General features: G+C 44.6%; 2 protein-coding genes across 3 annotated transcripts in view; both read right to left on the reverse strand.

The window, feature by feature from the left end:
- slc25a42 (solute carrier family 25 member 42) overlaps positions 1 to 3,137 on the reverse strand; it is a 56,674-nt gene extending 53,537 nt beyond the window's left edge. The window contains exon 1 of the mRNA XM_080212689.1: positions 2,449 to 3,137. The gene's annotated coding sequence lies outside the window, so the exon portion shown is untranslated. The remainder of the gene's footprint in view (positions 1 to 2,448) is intronic.
- A 7,999-nt stretch (positions 3,138 to 11,136) lies between these two features.
- armc6 (armadillo repeat containing 6) lies at positions 11,137 to 26,709 on the reverse strand. Of its 2 annotated transcripts, none has more exons than XM_080213047.1 (8): positions 26,681 to 26,709; positions 25,220 to 25,374; positions 23,311 to 23,390; positions 20,331 to 20,901; positions 17,397 to 17,542; positions 15,210 to 15,341; positions 14,914 to 15,051; positions 11,137 to 13,176 (listed from the first exon to the last, which is right to left on the reverse strand). In XM_080213047.1, exons 2-8 carry the CDS (start codon positions 25,338 to 25,340, stop codon positions 12,964 to 12,966), a joined length of 1,401 nt encoding a protein of 466 aa, XP_080069173.1. In that variant the 5' UTR covers positions 25,341 to 25,374; positions 26,681 to 26,709; the 3' UTR covers positions 11,137 to 12,963. The 2 variants fall into 2 exon arrangements, with proteins under 2 accessions (XP_080069173.1, XP_080069174.1); XM_080213048.1 differs by lacking the exon at positions 26,681 to 26,709 and adding an exon at positions 26,401 to 26,463.
- Between the last annotated feature and the right edge of the window lie 834 nt (positions 26,710 to 27,543).

A 27,543-nucleotide genomic window follows, 5' to 3' on the forward strand; every position in this document is an offset into this window, starting at 1 on the left:
TTTCACATTAACTTCACTGCAGAGTTAATGCAAGCCCACTTGTGACATGAATAAACTTTACACCATACATTACAAAGTGAAGTCAAAATTACTTTGGAACAATGCAAAATATGCAACAGAATTGCCCATAAACCTGCCTTTGGGAACTCAAAAGATGACCCTTATAAATAATCCAAGCAAAATTAAAATCCTTTGCCCTGCAGTCTGGTAAATACACCATTAAAAACCTTCATCAGAGTGATGAGATGTCTGCATTTTCTCTGGCGCAGCTACAAAACCTCTTGCATCTGAAACTGAGGAGGCATAATCAGAAATGAAAAGCACCCATTTATGTTTTGATCAAAAGGAGAGACATGTGATTGTTTCATTAAAAAAATAAGCCCCTACAAATTTGAGAACAACAGAATGCTGAAATCTGAAAAGGAGGATTAATAGGCCTAATCAGAATTCCAAGAAATCACACCATCTTTTCAGATCTTACCAGGCATAGATCCATTATTTTCTTATTTTTTAACCTGCTCTTTGAAACTTATCAGAAATCTTTAAAAGACACATCATTTTTTTCTCCAAATATAAACTGTTCCCAAGAAAGCAATCTGAACTAAAGAACCAGGACATATTTTGGAGATAGTCTGAAATATTGCCTAACCAGACAGGTTCCCTAGATACACAAACAAAATGTAAAAATCCAAAATCAAAAACAGCAAAAGAGAGAATTTACAGCCATATTGTCAAATCTGAAAGACAAAAAGATTTAATTAATTAAAGACCATTCAGTATTCTGCACAAGTCTCTCCCCAAAACACCAACCTGTCAGTTCATTCCATAGACGGTGGCCCTCTAAGAGGCACATCACTGCATGTACTTATTCAAACTGTTCAAACATCAAACTGAACGTAGAAAATTCAATTTAACACTTTTAACAGATTGCAGAATGCCACCGACAGACCTCCACTGCATTGCTGGATCATCGCTGGATTCCGGGGAAGTGCCAGAAGATTGGAAAACGGCTAATGTTACGCCGTTGTTTAAGAAGGGTGGCAGGCATAAGGCAGGGAATTATAGGCCAGTTAGTTTAACATCTGTTGTAGGTAAAATGTTAGAATCCGTGATCAAGGAGAAAATAGCGAGGCATCTTGAGAATTGTTTGATAGAGCAGACGCAGCACGGTTTCGTTAAGGGGAAGTCGCGCCTGACGAATTTATTGGAGTTCTACGAGGATGTGTCTCGGGCGGTGGATAGAGGAGAGCCGGTGGATGTGGTCTTTCTTGATTTTCAGAAGGCATTTGATAAGGTGCCGCACAAGAGGTTATTACAGAAGGTTAGAGGGCACGGAGTTGGAGGTAGGGTGTTAGCGTGGATAGGGGATTGGCTGTCAAATAGGAGGCAGAGAGTGGGGGTCAATGGGTGCTATTCAGATTGGCAGTTGGTGACTAGTGGAGTGCGCCAGGGGTCGGTGCTGGGGCCTCAGCTATTTACCATTTATATAGATGATCTGGAGGAGGGATCCGAGTGTATGGTGTCAAAATTTGCTGATGACACCAAGATTGGTGGAACAGCAAATTGTGCAGAGGGCGTGGAAAGTCTGCAGAAGGATCTAGATAGGCTGGGCGAATGGGCCAGGAACTGGCAAATGGAATTTAATGTTGGCAAGTGTGAAGTTGTCCACTTTGGTAGGAATAATGGTAGGAAGGACTACTACTTACATGGCGAAAAACTGCAGTATGCGACGGTGCAGAGGGACCTCGGGGTCCTTGTTCATGAGTCGCAAAAACCCAGCCTGCAGGTGGTCAGGAAGGCTAATGGGATGCTGGCCTTCATAGCGAGGGGGATTGAATATAAAAGTAGGGAGGTCTTGCTGCAACTGTACAGGGCACTGGTGAGGCCACAGCTGGAGTACTGTGTGCAGTTTTGGTCGCTGCACTTACGCAAGGATATTTTGGCCTTGGAGGGAGTGCAGAGGAGGTTTACTAGGCTGATACCGGAGTTGAGGGGGTTGAACAATGAGGAGAGGCTGAATAAACTAGGCTTGTACTCGTTAAGAGTTTAGAAGAATGAGGGGAGATCTCATTGAGACATATAAGATGATGAATGGGATGGATAGGATAGAGGTGGAGAGGCTCTTCCCGCTCAGAAAGGACTAGAGGGCACAGCCTCAAGGTAAGGGGGGGGCAGTTTAGAATGGAGTTGAGGAGGAACTTCTTCACTCAAAGGGTGGTGAATCTCTGGAATTCTCTGCCCGTTGAAGTGGTGGAGGCTGCCTCACTAAATATATTTAAGACGCGGGTTGATAGGTTTTTGATAGGCAAGGGGATTAAGGGTCATGGGGAGAGGGCAGGAGAGTGGAACTGAGCCACGACAGATCAGCCATGATCTTATTGAATGGCAGGGCAGGCTCGAAGGGCTAGATGGCCTACTCCTGCTCCTATTTCTTACGTTCTTATTTACCTTAGTCCACGTGGTCACTGGATTGATCTTTTGCAAGGAAGGCTCTCTGATGTCCTCGTTCAGCCTAGCTGGAACCTGTTTAACTCAGCTATCCTGGCTCAGTCCACCATCCTGATCCTCACTATTCTAACTCACTCTGACTTATCCCTCACATTCAGAATGCTCTATTCTGCTTGACCTCCTTTACTCACTCTATCCTGCCACAGACTCAATTCCTACCCTACCTTCCCTTACTGTGGCCTATCCTTTTCTATCACTTCCTCAGTCTGCACTGCCCCTCAGCCCAGCTGTTTCCCACTGTACCTTGCCCCACCCTATCAATCTGTACTGTTCCAGAACACCAACTTGGGCAACCTTTCCCCCACTCTGGTTTGAATAAGGCTACCTCTTTTTTACTCTGACCTGGTCATCCCTTTGCTAATTCAACTTTCCTTACCCTGGCCTTGCCCTCCCTCAGTTCTCCCACTTACTCTGGCCTGGCCACTCAGACCCCTTCCCCTGACCTGCCTCAGTTTGCCTTGCACTGGCCTGACCTAATCCACTTTCAGCCCACCACAAGGCTTGGAGTAGTCTTCCTTCAGTGCTCCACTTGACACTGGCCTAGTCTTCCCTCAGTCCGCTTCACAGGCTTCCGCTTCACCCTAGCTGTCCCCTCACCTGAGCTCCCTCTCAGTCCCCATCACTTTCTATCTCCCTCAGTCCCCCACCTCACCCTGTCCCTCCCTCAGTCCCCCACCTCACCCTGTCCCTCCCTCAGTCCCCCACCTCACCCTGTCCCTCCCTCAGTCCCCCACCTCACCCTGTCCCTCCCTCAGTCCCCCACCTCACCCTGTCCCTCCCTCAGTCCCCCACCTCACCCTGTCCCTCCCTCAGTCCCCCACCTCACCCTGTCCCTCCCTCAGTCCCCCACCTCACCCTGTCCCTCCCTCAGTCCCCCCTCACCCTGTCCCTCCCTCAGTCCCCCCCTCACCGTGTCCCTCTCTCAGTCCCCCCCTCACCGTGTCCCTCTCTCAGTCCCCCCCTCACCGTGTCCCTCTCTCAGTCCCCCCCTCACCGTGTCCTTCTCTCAGTCCCCCCCCTCACCGTGTCCCTCTCTCAGTCCCCCCCTCACCGTGTCCCTCTCTCAGTCCCCCCCTCACCGTGTCCCTCTCTCAGTCCCCCCCCTTCACCCTATCCCTCCCTCAGTCCCCCCCTTCACCCTGTCCCTCCCTCAGTCCCCCCCCTCACCGTGTCCCTCTCTCAGTCCCCCCCCTCACCGTGTTCCTCCCTCAGTCCCCCCTCACCCCGAGTACCCCTCGCTTTAAGACCCCCTCAGACCACACTTCACCTTGAGCCCCAGTGCCCCCTCACCCTTCACCTCTCAGTCCCCCTTACCTTGCTGCCCCCTCGCCCTGGCCTCTTTCAGCCCCCACACCAATCCTGAGCTCAGATCCCGCCCCGCTTATCCCACTCGCCCTGCCTCAGCCTCTGAGAGTAAACTTCCAGCTCAGCGCAAGGTAATCTGGGATTCTGGAGGACCAATCTGGCACCTCGACCGCGAGGTGAACAACCGGCGGCGCGAGCAGCGGCCCCACCCCATCGCCTGGGCCCGGGCCTGGATTGGTCCAACGGAAGGGGCGTTCGCATCATTTCATTGCTGATATCCAATCAGAAAGCGGTATTGACAAAGGCGCGGCTGATTGGTTGTTGCTCTAGAGGGGCTTCATGACGATTGGCGTAAATCTGAGCCAGTCAGATGTCGGTATTGGAGGGCTGGACGCTAATTGGGCCGAAAAGCGATTGATGGACTAGGCTTTAGACCAATCACTATCCAGCTTGTGTACTACGTCGGGTGTAAACATAGACTGGGCCAATCAGGAAAGGGAGGAGGCGAGACCAGCGGCGCCGTGGGGAAGATCATTGATTATTTGTAAGTATGTGTATTTGCGACGCGACATGACAGAAAATTATTTATAAACGAAGAGAGCGGGGTGGAGGTATTTAATATGCTCTGACTTGGATGCTGCTATAAATTAAATTTCATTCACTTTTACTTCAGCTTCAATGCCGTTGAAGGGGAGGTTCGATGCTGTCAGCTGATTGGCGGACGGTCTGGCCAATAGGAGAGAGGGGCTGGGCCATGACCCGTCAATCAATTGAGTAAATGGGCGGGGCTTAGCAACTTGGAAACGAACTCCAAAAGTTCACATTATTAATAATGTCATTTTTCTCCCTTTTTTCCCTGAAAGTGCTCTTTGCTTGGGGTGCGGTCAGCTCTGGTGATGCTATGTGGGAAACACAGTAAGAAGTCTCAACACCAGGTTTAAGTCCAACCAGTTTATTTGATAGTAATCCCACAAGCTTTCGGAAACGGTGTTCCTTTGTCAGGTGTGTGGAAGGTTCTGATCAGAGAAAGACACACACACAGTTTACAGAATACTGATTAGAATGCAAGCCTTTACAGCTAACCTGCTATTCAAGTCTTAAAGATGCAGACAATGTGAGTGGAGATAGCATTAGCATAGGTTAAAGAGATGTGTATTGTCTCCAGCCAGGACAGTAAGTGAGATTTTACAAGCCCAGGGGCTTGTAGAAAGGGGATAATGGGGACATTGATGCTACGTGGGGGCAGCTCAGCCCTATGTGTCAATCAGCTGTTTAAATATAGGGGCTTCACAGGTCAGCTCTCCTCGCTCTAGGTCCACACACATCTCAACACTCCAGCAGAAATCACTGATCAAGAAAGGGAACCTTGAGTGAGTGCCCTAACTCCCCAAGCCTCAACACATAGTTCAGGGAAAAGACCTCATTTATGTACACCTTTCACAAGTAGGCTTCAATTAATACTGCAATGAAGTTGCTGTGAAAATCCCCTAGTCGCCATACTCCGGTGCCTGCTGGGTGCACTGAGAGAGAATTTAGCACGGCCAATGCATCTAACCAGCATGTCTTTCGGACTGTGGGAGGAAACTAGAGCACCCAGTGGAAATCCACGCAGACACAAGGAGAACATGCAGACTCTGCACAGACAACCCAAGCTGGGAATCAAACCCAGGTCCCTGGTGCTGTGAGACAGCAGTGCTAACCACTGTGCCACCATGCCACTCATATTGGCTGTCCCAATTCTACTTCTTGCAGCTTTCATGTATTGACTTCAACAGGGCCAATGAAGTGGGACTCTTGGAGTATGAGTTTCCTGATTGAAGTAATGATTGCCTCCCTGGACCTGGCAAAGCTTGCCATAAACAGGTCCAGGCAGCGGGCGAACAAGGGCGTCATCAGACCTAATTGGCTACCCCTCTACCACAGCTATATTCGCGACTGGGTGTCCCTGGAGAGGGAGCATGCAGTGTCCGAAGGTATTGTTAATGCCTTCCATGCCCGCTGGGCACCGCGGAGTTGGGGTACATTATTGACCCCATTAATCACATTTGTGTTGTTTCCTTTATTTCGAGCAGTTCCCCTCCTTTTGGGACTGCCCATTTTCATCTGACCACTTGTTAATTTGAGTTAGTTTATTTAGTTGGTCAAAAAGATTGCTAATGATTGCCTGCCCATCAGAGAGTCTCAACTGTGTATATATATTGAGGAGCGTCAGGTCTACTGGCACTCCGGATTCTGACTCTATACCTGAAGCTCTCTTATTAGTAGAGGTAAGTTTGTAAATAAAGGGAATCTGATGAAGGGACACCAGCCTCTGAGGAGTTATTTCACTTTGAAGTGCAGTTACTTGTTTCTTATGAAGTAGGGAAATGTGAAAGACAATTTGCACAGAACAATGTCCCGCAAGCAGCAATTAAGTTTTTGATGTGATTTATTGCTGTCACATGGATTAACTTACAGTGAAAAGTTTTGTTTCTTGCACGCTACACAGACATAACATACCATTCATAGAGAAGGAAACGAGAGTGTGCAGAATGTAGTTTTACAGTCATAGCTAGGATGTAGAGAAAGATCAACTTAATGCAAGGTAGGTCCATTCAAAAGTCTGACAGCAGCAGGGAAGAAGCTGTTCTTGAGTTGGTTGGTATGTGACCTCAGACTTTGTATCTTTCTCTCAAAGGAAGAAGGTGGAAGAGAGAATGTCTGGGGTGCATGGGGTCCTTAATTATGCTGGCTGTTTTGTCAAGGCAGTGGGAAGTGTAAACAGAGTCAATGGATGGGAGGCTGGTTTGTGTGATGGATTGGGCTACATTCATGACCTTTTGTAGTTTCTTGCAGTCTTGGTCAGAACAAGAGCCATACCAAACGGTGATACAACCAGAAAAAATGCTTTCTATGGTGCATCTGTAAAAGCTCACTCAGAGGGTGGTGAATCTTTCAAATTCTCTACCCCAGAGGGGTTTGGAGGCTCAGTCATTAAGTTCAAATCTGAGATTGATAGATTTCTGCCTATTAAAACATCAAGGAGTAGAGGGATAGTCCAGGAAAATGGTGTTGATGATGATCAGCCATGATTTCATTGAATGGCAGAGCAGGCTTGGAGGATTGAATGGCTTCCACCTGCTCCCATTCCTGGTCTGTACATTATTCTGAATCCTCTGACTCAAAAGGGACGGTGCTAGGACAGAGCCACAGCTGACAATCAGATAATTTGCACTGCCTCTCCTGTCATTTGAGATCAGCTAGTTAGTACTGACTCTTGTATCAGAGACCATATTCAGTACAGTTCAATATTGTACCTACTCTTATCCTATTAATTCTTTGCAAATATTCAACCTTTTATGGTGGGAAACTATGTTTCATTTTCTTCATCGCAACAGGACCTGGGCACATAACACTACTAGGTGATCTAGTCACTGGGGATTCTCACATTGCTGAAAGTTCTGTCCTTGATGTTAAACCAAGGGCATGTAAAGATGTTCTGCTGATAGTTGAGGATTGCACAGATTCCCTAGTACTATTTGAAGAGGAGGGAAATATACCTGCTATTCTGACCGAGATGTCTTCCCAAATATTCACCACAAATAGATAAGCTGGCTATTTATAAAACTGCAGTATGTCAGACTTTGCTGTGTGTAAAATGGTTGCTTTATTTGTTAGAGGAGTGTAATGCTAAGTGTAAGTACCATTACATTGCACATACATGATATAGTTGTGGGTAATTTTTTTTTCCAATGCTGCATGTTTTTCAACATAATTTACATCAGATCAGCTCATAATTTTTGGCTGAAGGAAATGTGCACAAATTTCAATTGTAAATTAGGCACACAGTTCAATATTTTTTGTAGATTAAGAGGGACAAGGATTTAAACTTGCCAAGATGATATGCAGCTAATTCACCCACGAACACTTCTTCAAGTACACCAAGTCCATGCTTTATAAGGAACCAGAGAGATAGAGGATGGAAGGGATTATAGTAACTCTGCAACTCATTTAGATCCCAGCCGATCTGTTCTTGACTCAATCCCATTGAGCTGTCTTTGCTCCACATCACTAACTAGCTTTGCTTAACAAAAATCTATTGATCTCAAAATTGACCCCCAACATCCACACACTTTTTTGGGGGAGAGTATTATTGAATACTAATATCTTCTTTATGAGGAGGTACTTTCTGGTTTTACTTCTGAGTGTCCTGGCTCTCATTTCAAAATTATGTCCCTTTCATTCTAAATTCCCCCACCAAAGAAAATAGTTTTTCTGCATTGACCACATAAAATCCCTTTATTATTTTAAAAGCTTCAGTAAAATTGCCCTAAACATTCTGTAATCAGTCCAATACTAGCCAAGATTATACAAACTTGTCATAATTTAACCTAAATTTGGTGGCATAGTAGCTAGTACTGCTTCAGGCCCACATGCTGGTCTTGAGTCACTATCTGTGTGGAGTCCGCGTGGGTTTCCTCCAGGTGCTTTGGTTTCCTCTCTAGCCAAGATTATACAAACTGTTGTCATAATTTAACCTAAATTTGGTGGCATAGTAGTTAGTACTGCTTCAGGCCCACATGCTGGTCTTGAGTCACTATCTGTGTGGAGTCCGCGTGGGTTTCCTCCAGGTGCTTTGGTTTCCTCTCACGGTCCAAAGGTCTGCAGTTTAGGTGGATTGGCCATGTTAAATTGCCCCTTAGTGTCCCAAGATATGTAGGTTAGATGGATCAGCCATGGGAAATGTGTGTGGTTACAGGGGCAGGGCCTAGGTAAGATACTCTGTCAGAGAGTCAGTGCAGGCCCAATGCACATATTACACTTCATCCTTAGTCAATCATAGAATCCTTTCTTCAAGGCCATTTGGCCCATCGAGCTTGCACTGACTACGATCCCATCCAGGCCCTGAAGCCGTTGCCCCACTCATTTACCCTCCTAGTCCTCCTGACACTAAGGGGCAATTTACTATGGCCAATCATAGTAGGTGGTGGCGTTGTGATATCATCACTGGACTACTGATGCACCGTAATGCCCTGGGGACCCAAGTTCAACCCACCAGGGCTGATGGTCAAATTTGAATTTAAAAAAGTCTGGAATTTTTTTAAAAATCTAATGATGATAATGAAACCATTTTTAATAGGGGAGGCAATGGCGTAGTAGTGTTGTTGCCGAACTAGTAATACAGGTAATACTCTGGGACTCAGGTTCAAACCCCACCAAGGCAGATGGGGAAAATTTGAATTGGGGAAAGTTAAATTAAATTTTGGACGGCATGGTGGCACAGTGGTTGGCACTACTGCCTCATAATGCCAGGGACCCGGGTTCAATTCCAGCCTTGGGTCACTGTCAGTGTGGAGTTTGCACGTTCCCCCAGTGTCTGCATGGGTTTCCTCCCACAGTCCAAAGATGTGCGGGTTAGATTGATTGACAATGCTAAATTGACCGTAGTCAGTCAGGGGGATTAGCAGGGTAAATATGTGGAGTTATGGGAATTGGGCCTGGGTGGGATTGTGGTCAATGCAGACTTAATGGGCCAAATGGCCTCCTTCTGCACTGTAGGGATTTTATGATCAACCTAACCCTCACATCTTTTGGAGCGTGGGAGGAAACTGGAGTACCCAGAGGAAACTCATGCAAATCGGGGAGAATAGGTCTGAGTTATGAAATTTTGCAACCAAATTCCAAGCTTTCGACAGCTTTTCTTTGGGTGGGGTGAGCAACAAGTTCTAGATTTCCACTCCCCTTTGTGTGGTGAATTGCCCCTAACACCTCTTCTGAAAGGCCTGGCTCAAATGTTAAGGTTATTCCACCCTTGCCTCTGGCTGATGAGTCAAAATTACAATGCAATTTTAAAGGAAAATAATATATTTACAAGGCACTATGCAAGTCTAACACTCACCCACTCCACCCACCTCAGTTGACAGAGGTAGACAGACTTTGCTCTTTAGCTATTTTTGCAGATCATGCTGACAATGCGGCAATGTTTGGGGCCGAGTTGACGCTATCAGTTCTTTCCAGAACCGCACTGCAGTGAAAGACCTTCTGTTTCTATTTTTAGCTGCATCAGTCCTACTGTTACAACACTTCACCCTTCAGTGATGACCGAGAGAGGCAGATGCAATACAGTAATGGTTGATACAAGGACAGAAGACCATTCAACCCCTCTATCTTAATCCATCATTCAATTAGATCACAAATGATCTGTAACTTAACTCCATCTTACTTACTTTCATAACCCTTAATATATTCCTTAACCTGGTTCTAAGGGGTGGCATGGTGGCACAGTGACACTGCTACCTCACAGGGCCAGGAACCAATTCCCAACTTGGGTCATCATCTTCACCGAGTCTGCACATTGTCCCTGTGTCTGTGTAGACTTATTAGTGATAAGCAGCATGCTTTTGTGAAGGAGAGGTTGTGTTTCACAAACTTGATTGAGATTCAAGAAGCAATAAAAAAATTGACCAGGGCATGGCAGTGAATGGTGCATACATGAACTTTAGTAAAGCCTTCAATAACGTTCCCATGGCAGGCTGATACAGAAAGGTGAAGTCATATGGGATCCGAGGTGAGCTGGTAAGATGGATACAAAATTGGCTTGACGTGTTGGTTAGATGCATTGACTGTGCTAAATTCCCCCTCAGTGTACCCAAACAGGCGCCAGAGCGTGGCAAGTAGGGGATTTTCACAGTAACTTCATTGCAATGTTAATGTAAGCCTACGTGTGACACTAATAAATAAACTTTAAACTTAAAAACTTGTGAAATTATTCATCAATATCCAGTCTATACAGCTATTTTTGTTAGGGAGGGGAAGTGGATCTTACCACCTTTTGTATGCAGAAGTGCTTCCTGACATCACCCCTAAGTGGCCTGGCTCGAATTTTAAGGTTCTGTCCCCTCGTTCTGGATTCCTCCCACCTCACCAGAGGAAACATCTCTCTATCGCCTCTATCAACTCCTTTCAGCATCTTAAACCCCCTTCATCTGATCACACTTTAATTTACCAAATTATAGATTATATGAGCCCAGTCTACGTTAACCGTTCTCATAATTTAACCTTTTTAGCTCCAGTGTAATTCTGTTCCACACCCCTCCAAGAATAATCTATCCTTGCTGAGGTTCTGTGTCAAGAAACTTTCCTTCTTCCGTCTTATGGGTGGTTTCACAAGGAGAAAGATTCTTGCAGTCTACTGTTGCATAGTTCCAACAGCAGGGTAAAAAATTCTCTAAACCTCTGACCCAATAAGCAGCTGGCACTACAGCACCTCCACAATTGAAAGGTTATAATTATAATGCAACACTTATATCGGCATTTCCATTATAAATATGGACAGAAGAATTTATAAAAGGAAAAAAGTTACACATGAATGCAACATTTTTAATACATTAGAATACATTTAAAACATCTGGGTTTGACTACCAACAAAAAAAAACAATAAAACAGCAAATGATGGAAATACACAACAGGTTAATCAAGTGAAAGGTTTACATAAGTATTGTCAGAGTATGGGTTAGCAGTGTGAAAATCAGTGAATATAGCGTGGGCTGAAAACTCATCCTCTGACTTCCCACAGACAGAACGCAAGTGACAACCTTAGTTAGAGCAGACATTCCTCCCAATCTCAAGGCTATGAAATAAATGCAACTTTGAATCCAAAGTTCAACCCAGCTGTTGTAGAATCACTTCACGATTCATACAGGACTTGCCTAACCCAGCAAAGCCTCAATCATTCATCCGTGATGTCAATAACACCCCCCCTAGATTCCTATACAAGCCAGAGCCTCAGTTGGGTGGGAGAAAGGGGACTGGATAAGAACAAAGAAAATTACAGCACAGAAACAGGCCCTTCAGCCCTCCAAGCCTGCTCTGACCATGCTGCCCGACTTAACAAAAACCCCCTACCCTTCCAGGGACCATATCTACCATAACTGGTAGAGAAAAGAATTGCTTTAAAATGCAATGGCAAAGATATCAGGCGGTAAACAACTTTGGCTGGGGGATTCTCAATTATAGAATCAATTCTGTTATCAGCCAAGAGAGGAGAACCTCCTCTCAATTATTAACAGAACTCCCATGTTGCAGGGCTGAGACACTGGTAAGCAGTCTTCAATCCTGGTGATAAGATTTAACATTTCCTTTTGGATGTTTTATATTACAATGTGTAACATTAACTAATAGCAGAAATCACTGCATCTAAAATTAACAGCTTTGTAATGTAAACTAAATTTTGCTCACAGACCCAGTGACATTGTTTTAGTTTTAAGAGTCATTGGGTTCTATGAACACAGAGACCCTTTGGCCGAACATGCCTGTGCATGTTCTATTCTAATCCCATTTTCCAGCACATGGTCCCAGCCTTCAATGTTATTGGGTTTCAAGTATTCTTCTAAGGCTTGTGAAATGTTGTGAGGGCTCCTGCCTCTTAAACCCTGCACCTTCTTACTGTCGACTGATATAATTAAGGAAGCAAGTGAGAGGGCAGTGTGAAAATGGAGGCACTGGGGCAGCACGGTGGTTAGCACTGCTGCCTCACAGTGCCAGGGACCCAGTGCCTTGGGTGACTGTCTGTGTGGAGTTCACATGTTCTCCCAGTGTCTGCACAGGATTCTTCCGGATGCTCCACTTTCCTCCTGGATTAGGTGGATTGGCTGTGGTAAATCCCAAGATGTGTAGGTTAGGAGGATTAGTGGGACAAATGTGTCGGGTTATGGGGATAGACAATATAATATTCATAACCACTAGTCTCGAAACACTTTGCATTCTGTTGCTGAAGTTCTTGGCGAGTAAAATAGGCCCTTGATGTCAAAAGAATGGGATTTCTAGAACCTGATTACCTGTCAAACTAGGAGAATGTTCAGATGTGGCAAATTTTCAGGGAAGGATCCTCAATGAGTTTGGCAGTGACCATCAGGCAACAACCTGTTCCCAGTCTCCCAGAACCTATCTGCAACGTGGGAAGTCCCAATCATTGAAGTAGAGGTGAGGCTGGTCGTTGGTATATCCTGAATCGACTGCAGCTGAACAGTCACCTTAGAGCTTTTCCGGTCGCTTAGTCATCGTCTCAGATGGCCACAGAAGAATTAAATGTTTGAAAAATCCAGCAATGTGCAACAAAACATGGATGTATGTTTTCTGGGTCCATTGTCTTATCTTAGCCCAAAGTGGCGTTCAACGGGAAATCCCACCTTTCTCCCCCGTCCAGAACTCCTGAAGCTCCACTTTGCAGCCGAGATCCCTCAGGGCAGCTTTTGCCAAGTCCTCGCAGTCTCGATGTGTGGTCTTAGCCTGCAGGATGAGCACCTCGGCTCCCATCTCCAGGATCAGCTGGGAGAAGTCAGGATTGCGTGCCACCAGGTTACGGAGCAGCATGCAGGCCTGCTTCTGTAAGGAGAAAAACATCAGCCAACATTAAAACGGAGATTCAGCAATGTTAACTGATGTTTACTTGTACTACATTCAGGTGTTGAACATTAACTGAAGATTTACTTGTGTTCCTATATACAGAACCTCAAAAATTACATTTTCATCTATAAAGTTCCCTTTAAAGTTTCAGTTTGTTTTCTTATAGTGGGTCAGCAGTGCCTTTCAAAACTGGCACTTAATTGCTAATGGGTTTACAACAGAGGTACAGTAGGAGCACTGAAGCTGCATTTGTTTGAGGGAACACACATGAAATAGATCAGTCTATGAATAAAAGCAGTGTCTAAATGTTCTATCCTTCATGGCCCAACTGTGAAAGAGAACAAGCAGTATATTCTTCAAGCTATAAGACAAAGGAGCAGAATTAGGCCACTCGGCCCATCGAGTCTGCTCCGCCATTCAATCATGACTAATATTTTTCTCGTCCTCATTCTCCAGCCTTTTCCCCATAACCCTGATCCCCTTATTAATCAACAGCCTATCTATCTCTGTCTTAAAGACACTCAATCGCCTGGCCTCCACAGCATTCTGCGGCAAGGAGTTCCACAGATTCACCGCTCTCTGGCTGAAGAAATTCCTCCTCATCTCTGTTTTTAAAGGATCGTCCCTTTAGCCTGAGGTTGTACCCTCTGGTTCTAGTTTTTCCTAGTAGTGGAAATATCCTCTCCACGTCCACTCTCTCCAGGCCTCGCAGTATCCTGTAAGTTTCAATAAGATCTCCTCTCATCCTTCTAAACTCCAATGAGTACAGACCCAGAGTCCTCAACTGTTCCTCATACGACAAGCTCTTCATTCCAGGGATCATTCTTGTGAACTTCCTCTGGACCACTTCCAAGGCCAGCACATCTTTCCTTAAATACAGGGCCCAAAACTGCTCACAATATTCCAAATGGGGTCTGACCAGAGCCTTATACAGCCTCACAAATACATCCCTGCTCTTGTATTCTAGCCCCCTTGACATTAACGCTAGCATTGCATTTGCCTTCCTAACTGCCGACTGAAACCGCACGTTAATCTTAAGAGAATTTTGAACAATAACTCCCAAGTTCCTTTGCGTTTTTGATTTCCTAAGCATTTCCCCATTTAGAAAATAGTCTTTGCCTCCATTCCTCCTTCCAAAGTGCATAACCTCACACTTTTCCACATTGTATTTCATTTGCCACTTCTTTGCCCACTCTCCTAACATGTCCAAGTCCTTCCGCAGCCCCCTGCTTCCTCAATACTACCTGTCTCTCTACATATCTTTGTATCATCTGCAAACTTAGCAACAGTGTCTTCAGATCATTCCTCCGAATCATTAATGTACACTGTGAAAAGTTGTGATCCCAACACTCACCCCTGATGCTCACCACTAGTCACTGGGTGCCATCCTGAAAAAGATCTCTTTATCCCCACTCTGACTTCTGCCACTCAGCCACTCCTCTTATCCATGCCAGGATCTTACCCTTAACACCATGGGGACTTAACTTATTTAACAGTCTTCTATGTGGCCTTCTGGAAATCCAAATAAATCACATCCACTGGTTCTCCTTTACCTAATTTCCTTGTTACCTCCACGAAGAACCATCAAAAGCCCTATCTCTTTGCTTTCCCCTGCCCTTTTCCTCTCCCCCATCCCTTCCACACCATTCACCATCCCTTTCCACACCACCGTGTTCCCCTTCCTCTCCCTTTCACCCACTTGCCCTACCATCTCACCTGGACGTTCACCTCAGCTGTGTGCGTCTTCATCGCCTGCAGTGCCATCAGTGCTCCACCACCCTCCATGATCACACGACAGTTTTCAGGTTTCCGTAGGGCAAACATCCCCAAGGCAGCACATCCCTGTTCACAGATCTGCGCCAAAATAAAACACAAACAGTGACAAAACTTCAGTTTCATCCTTCAGTTCTTTTGAGCAACAATGGGGGGAGGCATTACCTCCCCCATGCTGCCAAGCCTTATGAGTTTTTCCAGCATTTTCTGTTTTTATTCCATTTCCACTGACTCTATACCTGTGGGCTTCCCATGTGACGGTTCATGGCTAACACGATCAGGTCTGTTCCACCAGCATTAATGATTGCATCCTTCACCTCGTCATTACCTGCGATGGCTCGAAACACACTCAGTACCTGCTTCACCACTTCCTATAATTTGGGATGACACAAAAAAAAAGTCATGAGTACTTTCTTAACAATGGTGCACATAGTCTGGTATGCCAAGGGGGCTGTGGTGGCCAGCGTGGGCACACTGTACATTTGCAGTCACCATGTGCAATGACTGAGTTACCAAACTTACCCATGCCAATGGGAGCAGGAAATGGGAAAATACCCAAGTGAATCTGTTACCCACTGCCTCCTACCTCAGATCTCAAAGATGGATTGCCTTAGAGCTTGATCAACTTAATTCTAGCCATGGAGCCAGATCTTAGCCCCACAAAAAGATCTGCATTCATTAAGACCATTGCCAACTGTTCCCCCAATACACAACTTTCAAATACTTCATCCTGAAACTTCCCTAGAATTTTCTTCAGTCTAGTTTGCACCATTCATTCTTCCAACATTGAATCCTTTTGTCTGTTATGTTAACAACAACAGCCTCTAGCCATTAGACTCTATCCAAATGCCTTTACTACAATTCTTTCCAGGCTTTAAAACCCTCTTTACGAATCAAACCTTTGGTCGTCTCCCGAATCTCTCTCTTGTACTAAGTCTGCAACACATTCGAGGTACTTGCTAAGTGAAATCACTAAATGTAAATGAAAGGCTGTTGGGCAAAAAGTAGAAAGGTCTCCCTCTCACTAAAGAGAAAGATGTCACATGTTGGGATACTTACAGAACTACAACGCGTACTATAATGCTTGAATATCCTCCATTGATGAGGCCCAACAGTCAGGGTAATGGACATTTACCCAAGGAGGTTTCCAGCTAGCCATTTTTATTTCCTTTAAGTTTGAGTGAGTCGTTTTCAACTCCTTCACATAAAATAATTGCAAGTCTCCCTCATGCCCATGACTGCATATTTATATTGTCAAGTAATTCCTCATCCTATACATAATGTCAGCTATATAATTTAACACAAAAGGTTACAAGGAAGAATGAAATGATGAGAAATAGAGCTGAAGAAAAAGCCTTTTAAGAGGAATTATATAGAATTTACAGAACAGAAGCTAGGCTCTGTTAATGCTCGATACAAGCTTTCTGCTGCCTTACTTCATATCTATCAAAGTACCATTCTCTTCCTTTCTCCCTCAAGTATTTAACCAGCTTTCTCTAAATGTACAAAGAACAAAGAAAATTACAGCTCAGGAACAAGCCCTTCGGCCCTCCAAGCCTGCACCGACCATGCTGCCCGACTTAACTAAAAACCTCTACCCTTCTGGGGACCATGTCCCTCTATTCCCATCCTATTCATGTATTTGTCAAGGCACCCCTTAAAAGTCAGTTCAGTATCTGCTTCCCCGGCAGCGAGGTCCAGGTACCCACCACCCTCTGTGTAAAAAATCTGCCTTATATATCTCCTTTAAACCTTGCCCCTCGCACCTTAAACCAATGCTCCCTAGTAATTGACTCTTCCACCTTGGGAAAAAGCTTCTGACTATCCACTCTGTCCATGCCTCTCATAATCTTGTAGGTTCCTATCAGGTTGCCCCTCAATCTCTGTTGTCCTGGTGAGAACAAACCGAGTTTCTCCAATCTCTCTTCATAGCTAATGCCCTCCATACCAGGTAACATCCTGGTAAATCTTTTCTGTACCTTCTCCAAAGCCTCCACATCTTTTTGGAAGTGTGGCGACCAGAATTGTACACTATATTCCAAGTGCAGCCTAACTAAGGTTCTATACAGCTGCAATATGACTTGCCAATTTTTAAACTCAATACCCTGGCCAATGAAGGCAAGCATGCTATATATACCTTTTTGACTACCTTCTCCACCTGCGTTGCCACTTTCAGTGACCTGTGTTGCCACCTGAGTATCTGTACACCCAAATGCCCTTTGCCTTTCAATACTCTGTACTTAAACATAAATTCCTTACTGAATTTATGAGTCACTCTCTTATGGCCCTTTGTTTCGGCCTCTCCCAAAACTGAAAACTTCCTCTCAATGTTTACCCCAATGAATCTTTTTGTTATTCTGATTCTTCTTTCAGAATCAACTCTCAGCCCTCTGCTCTCTAGAAAAATGAAAGGACCTGGTCCGTACCCGATGTTCGATGCAGTCTGCTAGCAGGGCTACCATGAAGTTAAGGCCTCCAAGGTCCACGATGTCTTGACAGAACTCATTCCTGACAGCAAGGCGAGACAGTGTGGAACACAGTTCACTGAGGACAGACGGATTGTCCGTGAAAGCTGAATGAGAAAAGGAAGAATTTGCATTTAAGCAGATCCTTGCATGAGCTCAAGATGTTCCAAAGCATTTTACAGTCAATGAGGTTCTTTTGAAATTGTAGCCACCGCTGCAATGTGGGAAATGTGGCAGCTAATTTGCACAAAGCAATCTCTAACAAATTGCAATGTGATAAATAAATTTGGTTGAGGAATTCAGTTTTGAGCAGGACACCAGGGAGAACTCACCTTTTCTTCTTAAAAATAGTGGCTGCGGGATATTTTATGCTCATCTGAGAAGGCAGATGGGGTCTAAGTTATTTTCATCGGAAAGACAGAGCTAAGGGGAGAGCTGATAGAGATCTACAAAATTATGACAGGCATAGACAGGGCGGATAGTCAGAGGCTTTTTCCTAGATTGGAAATCTCAGTTTCAATCTCAAGGGGGCACAGGTTCAGGATGAGAGGGAGAAAGTATAAGGAAGATGTGCGGGGAAAGTTTTTCACACAGAGAGTGATGGGTGCCTGGAATGCGCTGCCAGAGGAGGTGATGGAGGCAGACGTACTGGCAACATTTAAGAGACATCTGGATGGTACATGAATATGGAGGGAATACAGAGGTATAGATTCAGTAAGGGCAGTAGGTTTTATTTTAGTTTAGTTAGGGCATCATGATCGGCACAGGCTTGGAGGGCTAAAGGGCCTATTCCAGTTTTGTACTTCTCTTTGTTCTTTGCTTAACACCTCATATGAGAGACATGTAGCACTCCCTCTGTACTGCATTGGAAGTGTCAGTCTAAACTCTGTGCTTAAGAATGGAACTTGAACCCACAATCTTCAGATTCAGAGGGGAGAGTGCTCTCCATCAAGCCATGGCAGAAGGAGACAGAGCTATATCAGCAAGTATAAATGTTAAATATTTGTTCAGTTGGTGGCAGGCTGAGAGCTGGGACTTATTTAACTGTATGGAAACATGTTACTCTATTTGGGCAGCACGGTGGCACAGTGGTTAGCACTGCTGCTTCACAGCTCCAGGGTCCTGGGTTCAATTCCCAGATCGGGTGACTGTCTGTGTGGAGTTTGCACATTCTCCTCGTGTCTGCGTGGGTTTCCTCCGGGTACTCCGGTTTCCTCCCACAGTCCAAAGATGTGCGGGTTAGGTTAATTGACCATGCTAAATTGCCCCATAGCGTCCAGGGATAGGTTAGCGGGATTAGTGGGCATAAGATGTAGGGATATGGGGGTAGGGCCTGGGTGGGATTGTGTTCGGTGCAGACTCGATGGGCCAAAGGGCCTCTTTCTGCACTGTAGGGTTCTAGGGTTCTGTGGTTCTATTTCTGCTGTGGGAAGGGGAAAAAATAGTCATCCTCACTCAAATTTTGTAACCAAATCTTCAATCTGTCTACAAACCATTCTAAAGGCTTAGGTAGTGACTGACAGAATTGAGATGGGGAGCTATTTGAAAAGGTTGTGCTGGTCTTGGCAGGGGAATAATGGTGGGTCTGCCCAACATGTGGTCTGAGACAATGAGGACAGGATGAGGCATAGTGATAATTCCTTAATGCTGAAGAGTTTCTTGTGCTCACTACTTAAGCTTATACGTGAATGGTTATTCTGACAGTGCCTGCAAAGCAACAAACACAAAAATAGGTGCAGAGAAATACACATGCAGAAGCAAAGAGATAACCAAACACATACACTAACATATTGACAGCACTGGATCATGGTCAAATATACAAGTAACAATACAAATACACTCACATAAAAGACTCTCAGAACTGGTACAGCATGGGGTTAGATAGGGTAAAGCTCCCTCTATACTGTCCCCATCAAACACCCCCAGGACAAGATGAGAGGTCACACATCAGGTTATAGTCCACATTTGAAATCACAAGCTTTTGGAGCACTTTTCCTTCATCAGGTAACTTCACCTGATGAAGATGAATAGAGTAAAGCTCCTTCTACACTGTCCCCATCAAAACACTCCAAGCACATGTACAGCACTGGGTTATATACAAAGTAAAGCCCCCTCTACACGGTCCCCATCAAACATTTGTAGGACAGGTACAGCACGGGTTTAGATACTAGTAAAGCTCCCTCTACACTGTCCCCATCAAACACTCCTAAGGCTTCTAACACAAGCAATCTATGAACTGAGACAGACAATTAATGAGGCAGAATAGAAGGAGATCTATGCTATTTATAAAATAGGAATGCTTAGTACTAACACTCCAAGCAAAACCTGGATAAAGAATTCATTCCCCTACCAATCATATCCTTTAATAAGGCCAATCCCTCCAATCCTTTCATTAGAGAAATTACCATATTCCTGCTGTTTCTGTGACTACAATGTTAGAATTATATAGAATACAGAAGCAGTAAAACATGCCAGTTGCCCTGACTGATCCATACTGGTATGACGTTCCACACATCTCCTTTGCCACTTCATCTAACCCTCCCAGCAGATTCTTCCATTCCATCCGCCCCCCCAATGCATTTATCTGACATCCCCTTAAATGCATTTATACTATCTCCTCACACATTCCAGTTGGTATTGAGCTTTCCATTCTAACCACACTAGTTTCTGCTGAGTTTACAATTGGATTTACTTGCAGCCCAAAGTTCTGGTCTCCCCAGTATGTGGATATAACTTCTCTTCCCCTATTCTGTCAAACCCTTTCATAATTTTAGGTGCTTCTATCAGACCACCCTTCTCTTGAGAAGAATCCCAGCCTGCTCAGGCTTTCCTGATAGTGGTAACCATTTAGCTTTTGGATATATTAGTGACAGCATTTCCTGTTGCAGTTTCTACCTTTTGCAGCTTCAATGATGATACGAAGTCCATCGTTCTCCATCACAATCAACTTGGCATGATCGTGGGCACGGCCAAAGGGCACTCGGATGTCGTCATCAAAGGTCATAACCCGCAGGGCTCTGCCCGCTTCCTTGACCACATCAGCCTGGGTGCCATGCTTCACAATGGCGCCCACCAGCAAGGCCAGGACCCCAAGCTGCACCAGGTCCTGGCGATTCTGCTCGTGTTTCAGGCAGCTGTGACGGATGGCGCGGATGGTCACAGTGGTCAGGGCCGCATGGTCCCGGTGCTGCTTTAGGATCTCCATGAGGAGTTGCCGGCCGTCCGAGTCAAGGAGGTCTGGCTGGCCATCCAACAGGGCAGCCAAGGCCTGGACACCCTTCAGCAGACTGGGCATATCAGACATCAGCTGTTTGCAGGAGGAAAGGACTGTGGGATAGGCAGACTTTTCAGCTGCCAGGTGGCGGTGAGCGAAGTCCAGGCTGCACTGCTCGCTGAAGTTAGTCAGGTGATCCCCCATTTTGTCAAGGGCTAAGAGATCCAGGGCTTTCCGAAGCTCATCGAGGGCCTAAAAACACACAAGTAATCGCTTAATCAGCCAATAAAAAATGTAGTTAAATAGCATGCAGTAAACTGTCCAGAGGTGCTTTACAGGATCATAGGATTGTGGGGCTGAAAGTTACAGAAATAGTAAGGGGTGAGGCTATCAAGGAATCTGTAAACAAGGATGGGAATTTTGAAAATTGAGGCATTGTTTAACTGAAAGGCAATAACAGTCAGAAAGCAGCGAGCATAGGAAAGGTGGGTGAACGGGACTCTATGCCAGTTGTGACAATTTGCCCTGTTACAATCTTTGTGTCACAATAAAGTATTCCACCCAAACCATGCACCCTCCCCAACACATGCCCATCCCAGCCCCAACCAATTGTCATGTTGAAACAAAGAATCAAGACAATGTGCCCAATGCTGACTTTGGCTCATCACATAATTTGCTCTATTAAAACAAGACATAAATTAAGCAGAATTCCATCCACCCACCCCGCCCCCACCTGCCAAATACCAGATGACGCCCAGTGCATCCAATGGCTCAAGCAAGGACTCCATCGGAAAGTTATTAACATTGATATGTTAATGCCATTAAGACTATTTCTTGCCAAGAATGTTTACTTGAGGTATTAACACTTGATGCACAAGTTCTGATGGAGTCACTAACTTCTCCCACTGAGAGCACGGGAAGCATGCCTCTGCCCTTCATCAAACCCCATTTGGATACACACCAGAAAACATGCAATAGCAGATCAGATAAACTTTCCCATCCAATTCTCTTCCAATTGGAGGTGGAGCAGAATTGTCACATTCAGAATATGAAAGCCAAGATTTGGAGTTGCTGGTGTTGGACTGGGATAAGCACAGTAAATAGTCTCACAACACCAGGTTAAAGTCCAACAGGTTTATTTGATAGCACGAGCTTTTGGAGTGCTGCTCCTTCATCACCTGAGGCTCAGGGATAGCATTCTTGCCTCCAAGTCAGAAGGTTGTGGGTTCTAGCCCCACTCTAGAAACATGAGCACATAATCCAGGCATTTTTGCAGGAGCGTTCCACTGTTAGAATATCAACTGTTGGATGAGACATTAAACTGCAGCCCATCTGCCCCCTCCAGTAGATATAAAAGATCCCATGGCATAATTTATACAGTTGGTGTGTTTTCCCTAGTGTTCTGGTCAATATTTATCCCTCAACCGACATCATTAAAATATATATAATCTAGTCACTATCAAATTGCCAATTGTGAAAGCTGGTACGCAAATTGGTTGGCACGTTTCCTCCATTACAATGACTACACTTCAAATATACTCCACTGGATGTCAAAGCCTTTTTAACAATTGTTGATGAAAATGCACATGTAAAGAAACAGGAAATCAAGCAATCTGGTGAAGCAGGACACCGATGGATGAAGAAGCTAACTCAAAGACTCCCATTTGATATCTCCCTCTCCCTAGGTATTTGCATCAAAACATCACCAGTCCACCCAAAGAATTGACAACCTGAGCCAGGCTCTTCATCACTTTGTAACCAAGACATGGATAGATGTAAAGCAATGAAGTGGAGAGACTGCACAGATATTGTTGTCCTCTGGTTTCAGCAGGGTATGGCTATGATCAAAAACTTGCTCCATGCACAGAATTGCACGATGTTGATGCTGGACAAATAATTGGGCAGCAGGAATGGTTCGTCTGCATGTATACAGAAGGCAGGCTGCGAATAGTGCTGTCACAGGAGCAAAACGCAGATGAGAAATAGGAGAGAGAACCTTAATGTAAGCCTGAGAAATCTGTGCAAGGAGGAAGAGAGAAAGCATTGCAGGTTACTGGTTACAATGTGGAGGAGAACCAAGTGAAATTGATGTCACAGAAGAGAAACAGTGCAAGAGAATGAAATGGTGCTACAGACCAGAGGAACATTAAATGGGAATAAAGAGACCAGGTCACTGACATGAAGGATTGTGGTTGTGACTTGGACCACCAGTCTCGGTATAATGATAAGACAGAGAGCATACCTGCGGGATTTGGACAGTGGCCAGTGGAAGAGGCAAGTAGTCAAGATTCTAGAGGCAAAGGTTAGAGATAAAGCAAAAGCTGAAGAGAATGGAAGTTTTGATGCTGGACTTTTTAAGGCAGAGTAAGAACATAATTTTTGGAGGATGAAGAGTAGTACTTGTGAAAAGGGAGTTGCTGATGACTTCAACATGAGCAATATGGCTGGTAGTCTGACATTTGATTTGGACGGGGCTGAAAGCACAGGACCTGCATTATCTGGTAAAAGAAACAGCTGTTTCAAAATAAATGGAATTGGCTCTTTGAAGATAGATGTCAGAGAAACATACCTATCATTTGACAGTTTCATTTTAAGAAAAAATATAAAGAGACAGATTTAAAATACATCAGAAGCATGCAGTGTCTCACACACTATCATCACCTGTAGGATATTATGCTTCTGGTCACTGGCTTCAGCAGCTGTATTCTGGACAGCTTTCACTACGTTAATGAGGTCGACACCTGCAGAGAGAGGGAAATAGATCCGAAGTTAAAAATCTCACACATTATCAACAGCTTTACCGAAATCTTTAACACATCCGGTGCCAATGCTTCTTGTTAACCATTCTTGGGCCGTGGTCATAGAATCCCTACAGTGCAGAAGGAGGTCATTCAGCCCATTGAGTTTGCACTGACTACAATCAACCCCACCCAGGCCATTTCCCCATAACTCCACACATTACCTTATCCCAGCTAGACTCCCTGATACTAAAGGGCAATTTAGCATGGCCAATCCAACTAACCCACACATCTTTGGATTGTGGGAGGAAATCAGAGCACCTGGAGGAAATCCACTCAGACACTAGGAGAACATGCAAACTTCACACAGACAGTGACCCAACCCATGAATTGAATCCGGATCTCTAACACTGTTAAGCAGCAGTGCTAACCACTGTGCCACTGTGTTGCCCCGGTCGTCACAGCATTCACTGCCTGTCATGATTTGACCTTGAGAACATAAGAATTAAGAGCAGGAGTAGGCCATCTAGCCCCTGAAGCCTGCTCCACCATTCAATACGATCATGGCTGATCTTTTCGTGGACTCAGCTCCATTTACCCAGCTGCTCACCATAACCCTTAATTCCTTTACTGTTCAAAAATCTATCTATCCTTGCTTTAAAAACATTCAATGAGCTAGCCTCAACTGCTTCACTGGGCAGGGAATTGCAAACATTCACAACCCTTTGTGTGAAGAAGCTCCTCCTCAACTCAGTCCTAAATCTACTTCCCCTTATTTTGAGGCTATGCCCCCTAGTTCTAATTTCACCCACCAGTGAAAACAAGTTCCCTGCTTCTATCTTTTCTATTCCGTTCACAATCTTATATGTTTCTGTAAGATCTCCCCTCATTCTTCTGAATTCCAGTGAGTATAACCCCAGACTACTCAGTCTCTCCTCATAAGTCAACCCTCTCAACTCCGGAATCAACCTAGTGAATCTCCTCTGCACCCCCTCCAGTGCCAGAATACCCTTTCGCAAGTAAGGAGACCAAAACTGTACACAATACTCCAGGTGTGGCCTCATCAGCAGCAACATAAGCTCCCTGTTTTTAAACTCTATCCGTCTAGCAATGAAGGACAAAAATTCCACTTGCCTTCTTAATTACCTGCTGCACCTGCAAATCAACTCCTTGAGATTCCTGCACAAGGACACCCAGATCCCTCTGCACAGCAGCATGCTGCAATTTTTTACCATTTAAATAATAGTCTATTTTGCTGTTACTCCTTTCAAAATGGATGACTTCACATTTACCAATATTATACTCCATCTGCCAGACCTTCACCCACTCACTTAGATTATTTATATCCCTTTGCAGACTTTCAGCGTCCTCTGCACACTTTGTTTTTCCACCCATCTTAATGTTATCTGTGAGGTGGTGGTGAGCCGCCTTCTTGAACCACTGCAGTCCATATGATGTAGATACACCCACAGGCCCAAACGTTCTGTAGTGGTTTGGTACAATTGAGTGGTTTGCTAGGCTATTTCAGAGGGCAGTCAAGAATCACCTGCACGTAGGCTAGACCAGGTAAGGAGAGCAAACTTCCTCCCCAAAGGACAGTAGTGAACCAGGGTGACATTTACAACAGTTTAATGAAACTAGCATTTTTGTCCACTTTTATTAAATTAATTTAAATTCCCTCAGCCACTATGGTGGGATTTGAACTCATTTCTCCAAGGCACTAGGCTAACTTGTGGATTACTAGCCGAGTAACAATACCATTATGTTACTGTCCCCATAGTGTTTTGTCCCAGTGTGATCCTTTCACTCTCAATATTCCAAACTTCACCCACCTTGCGACTCAAATTGTTGTATCGCTTCACTCAGAGCCTCCTCCGGCTCCATTTCAAACTCAGTTATGTTTTCTTGCACTACAGAATCAAACGTCTCCTGAGTAATCCGTCTGCTCGCCATTCTTGTGTAAATTTCACTGACTTACGGTAGATCTCTATGACATTAAAAACAATGTACAATTAGAAAACTAAAAAGTACTAATGGATTTGTTAGGGAAAGGTATGTGAAATCTCAGGGAAAATATTAGGCATGTCGTTTCAGATAGCCTCTGGGATAATTCCTGTAGCATGTAACGTGTATCGATTCCAGAAGGCAGCTGTGAGAGAAAAGGAAAATTCTACTTATAAAGAATAAGTTGCAGGTTAACTTGAATTCGAAGAACTTGGAATCACAGAATCTCTACAGTGCAGAAGCAGGTCATTTGACTTATCAGGTCTATACTGACTCTCTCCGATGCAGTATCTTACCCAGACCCCATCATTGTGGTTAGCACTGCTGCCTCACAGCACCAGTGACACAGGTTCAATTCCTGGCTTGGGTCACTATTGCATGAGTTTCCACCGGTACTCCGGTTTCCTCCCACAATCCAAAGATGTGCGGGTTAGGTTGATTGGCCATGCTAAATTGTGCCTAGTGTCAGGGGATTAGCAGTGTAAATATTGGAGTTACAGGAATAGGGCCTGGATGGGATTGTGGTCGGTGCAGACTTGATGGGCAAATGGCTTCGTTCTGCACTGTCGGGATTCTATAAGTGGCAAGTTAGCATGGCTAATCAACCTATCTCGTGGTGGGTTCAGGAGGGAGAACGGAATAGATTACATCAATGGAGGAAAATTAAGTAAGGGAGGCTCGCATGCAGCATAAAAAGCTACTGTACTGAAACACCCATTCTCGTGCTTTGTCTATATCATTGCTAAGTTAAACTCAGTCTTTTTTATTACCTCTCCCCTGGTTCAGCTGGGGGGGGGGGGTAAACCAATGGCAATACAATGTCAGGATAATTCCAGTTTGACTATTGTTGCTCTTTTCTTCACGTTTGCAGTCTGCCTGATCTCTTTCAAAAGGGAAATGAACAAAGCATCATACTCTTCCACACCGATAGGCTGGGATAGGGACAGAATGATCAGTGTGATTTCTGAGTTTGAACAATATGACACCAGGAACATCCCTGGCACCTTACCTTCTGAGCCAGGAGAAGCCACAAGTTAAACACATTTCATATCGCCCAATTCAGTAATTTTACACTTTGTGAAATGAATGAAAGTTAGGGATGATCCCTAAAATGTGATGCATCCTCGTGGTGACTACAAATGGCTTTTATTATTTTATAACCAATTCATCCTTTTTCTGAATAACATGCTCATGTGTTTGCAGATAGAAAGATCCCATTGCTGTGCTGGCAGCCGCTGAATTTATGGGCTTAATAATAATTCTTCATAACCTTTCTGTCTGCCACCTACCTCAGCTTTGCAGTGCCTCCAAGTGCCACACCCTTATCCCTCCCCCCACACCGTGGCTCCTCCTGTTACTATGGTAGCGGCGGAGATTCGTTCCTATCCACTTAGCTATCCACGGCGGCGGAACAGTTTTAACTGCGCACCCACTTCTGGTAAAATAATTTTTGTGGTTCATGGATTTGTTTTTTGAAGATGAGGAGGAGGGAGGATTTCTATTTATGTTCAAATGTGACTTTTGGCCACACGCTGAGAGTGACCTGGGCTTGCTTCAACCTCTCTGTTAGTAAATGCATTCTTTAATATTTATTAACTTAATTGTACAGAAACTCCTGCTAAAACATATGCACAAAATTAGATCACAAGCATTGATATCAAGTCTATAAAGAGGCCATTTGGCCCAACTGGTCCAGGTCTTTATAATTCATATGCTAGTTATGACTGTAACATTACATTCTGCACCCTCGCCTTTCCTTCCCTATGTACAGTGTACTCTGTCTGTATAATGTGCAAGTTACAATACTTTTCACTGTATACTAACTAATACATGTGACAACGTAATAAATCAAATCAAATTAAATTCACGGGACATTCCTCCCAATCTCTCCATCAAAGCCTATCAGCACGTTCTCACCACTCCCTTGGTAAAGAGTTTCTTTGGAATTCTCTGTTGGAGTTATTAGTGACTAATTTACAATTATGGCCAGTTGTGATCTCATCCACAAGAGGTGTTGTTGCTGTCACTCAAAAATTGGGTTTTTTTTTCCAAAAGTAGACTGTATTCATAAAAAGTCTGCAAGAACATTACAAACATTCCAAAATGGAGGTCCTTATAAAATGGTGCAAAGGTATTTCAAGGTTTCCTACAT

Source organism: Carcharhinus amblyrhynchos, chromosome 26 (assembly GCF_965287045.1).
Source record: "Carcharhinus amblyrhynchos chromosome 26, sCarAmb.v2.hapA, whole genome shotgun sequence".
NCBI lineage: Eukaryota > Metazoa > Chordata > Chondrichthyes > Carcharhiniformes > Carcharhinidae > Carcharhinus > Carcharhinus amblyrhynchos.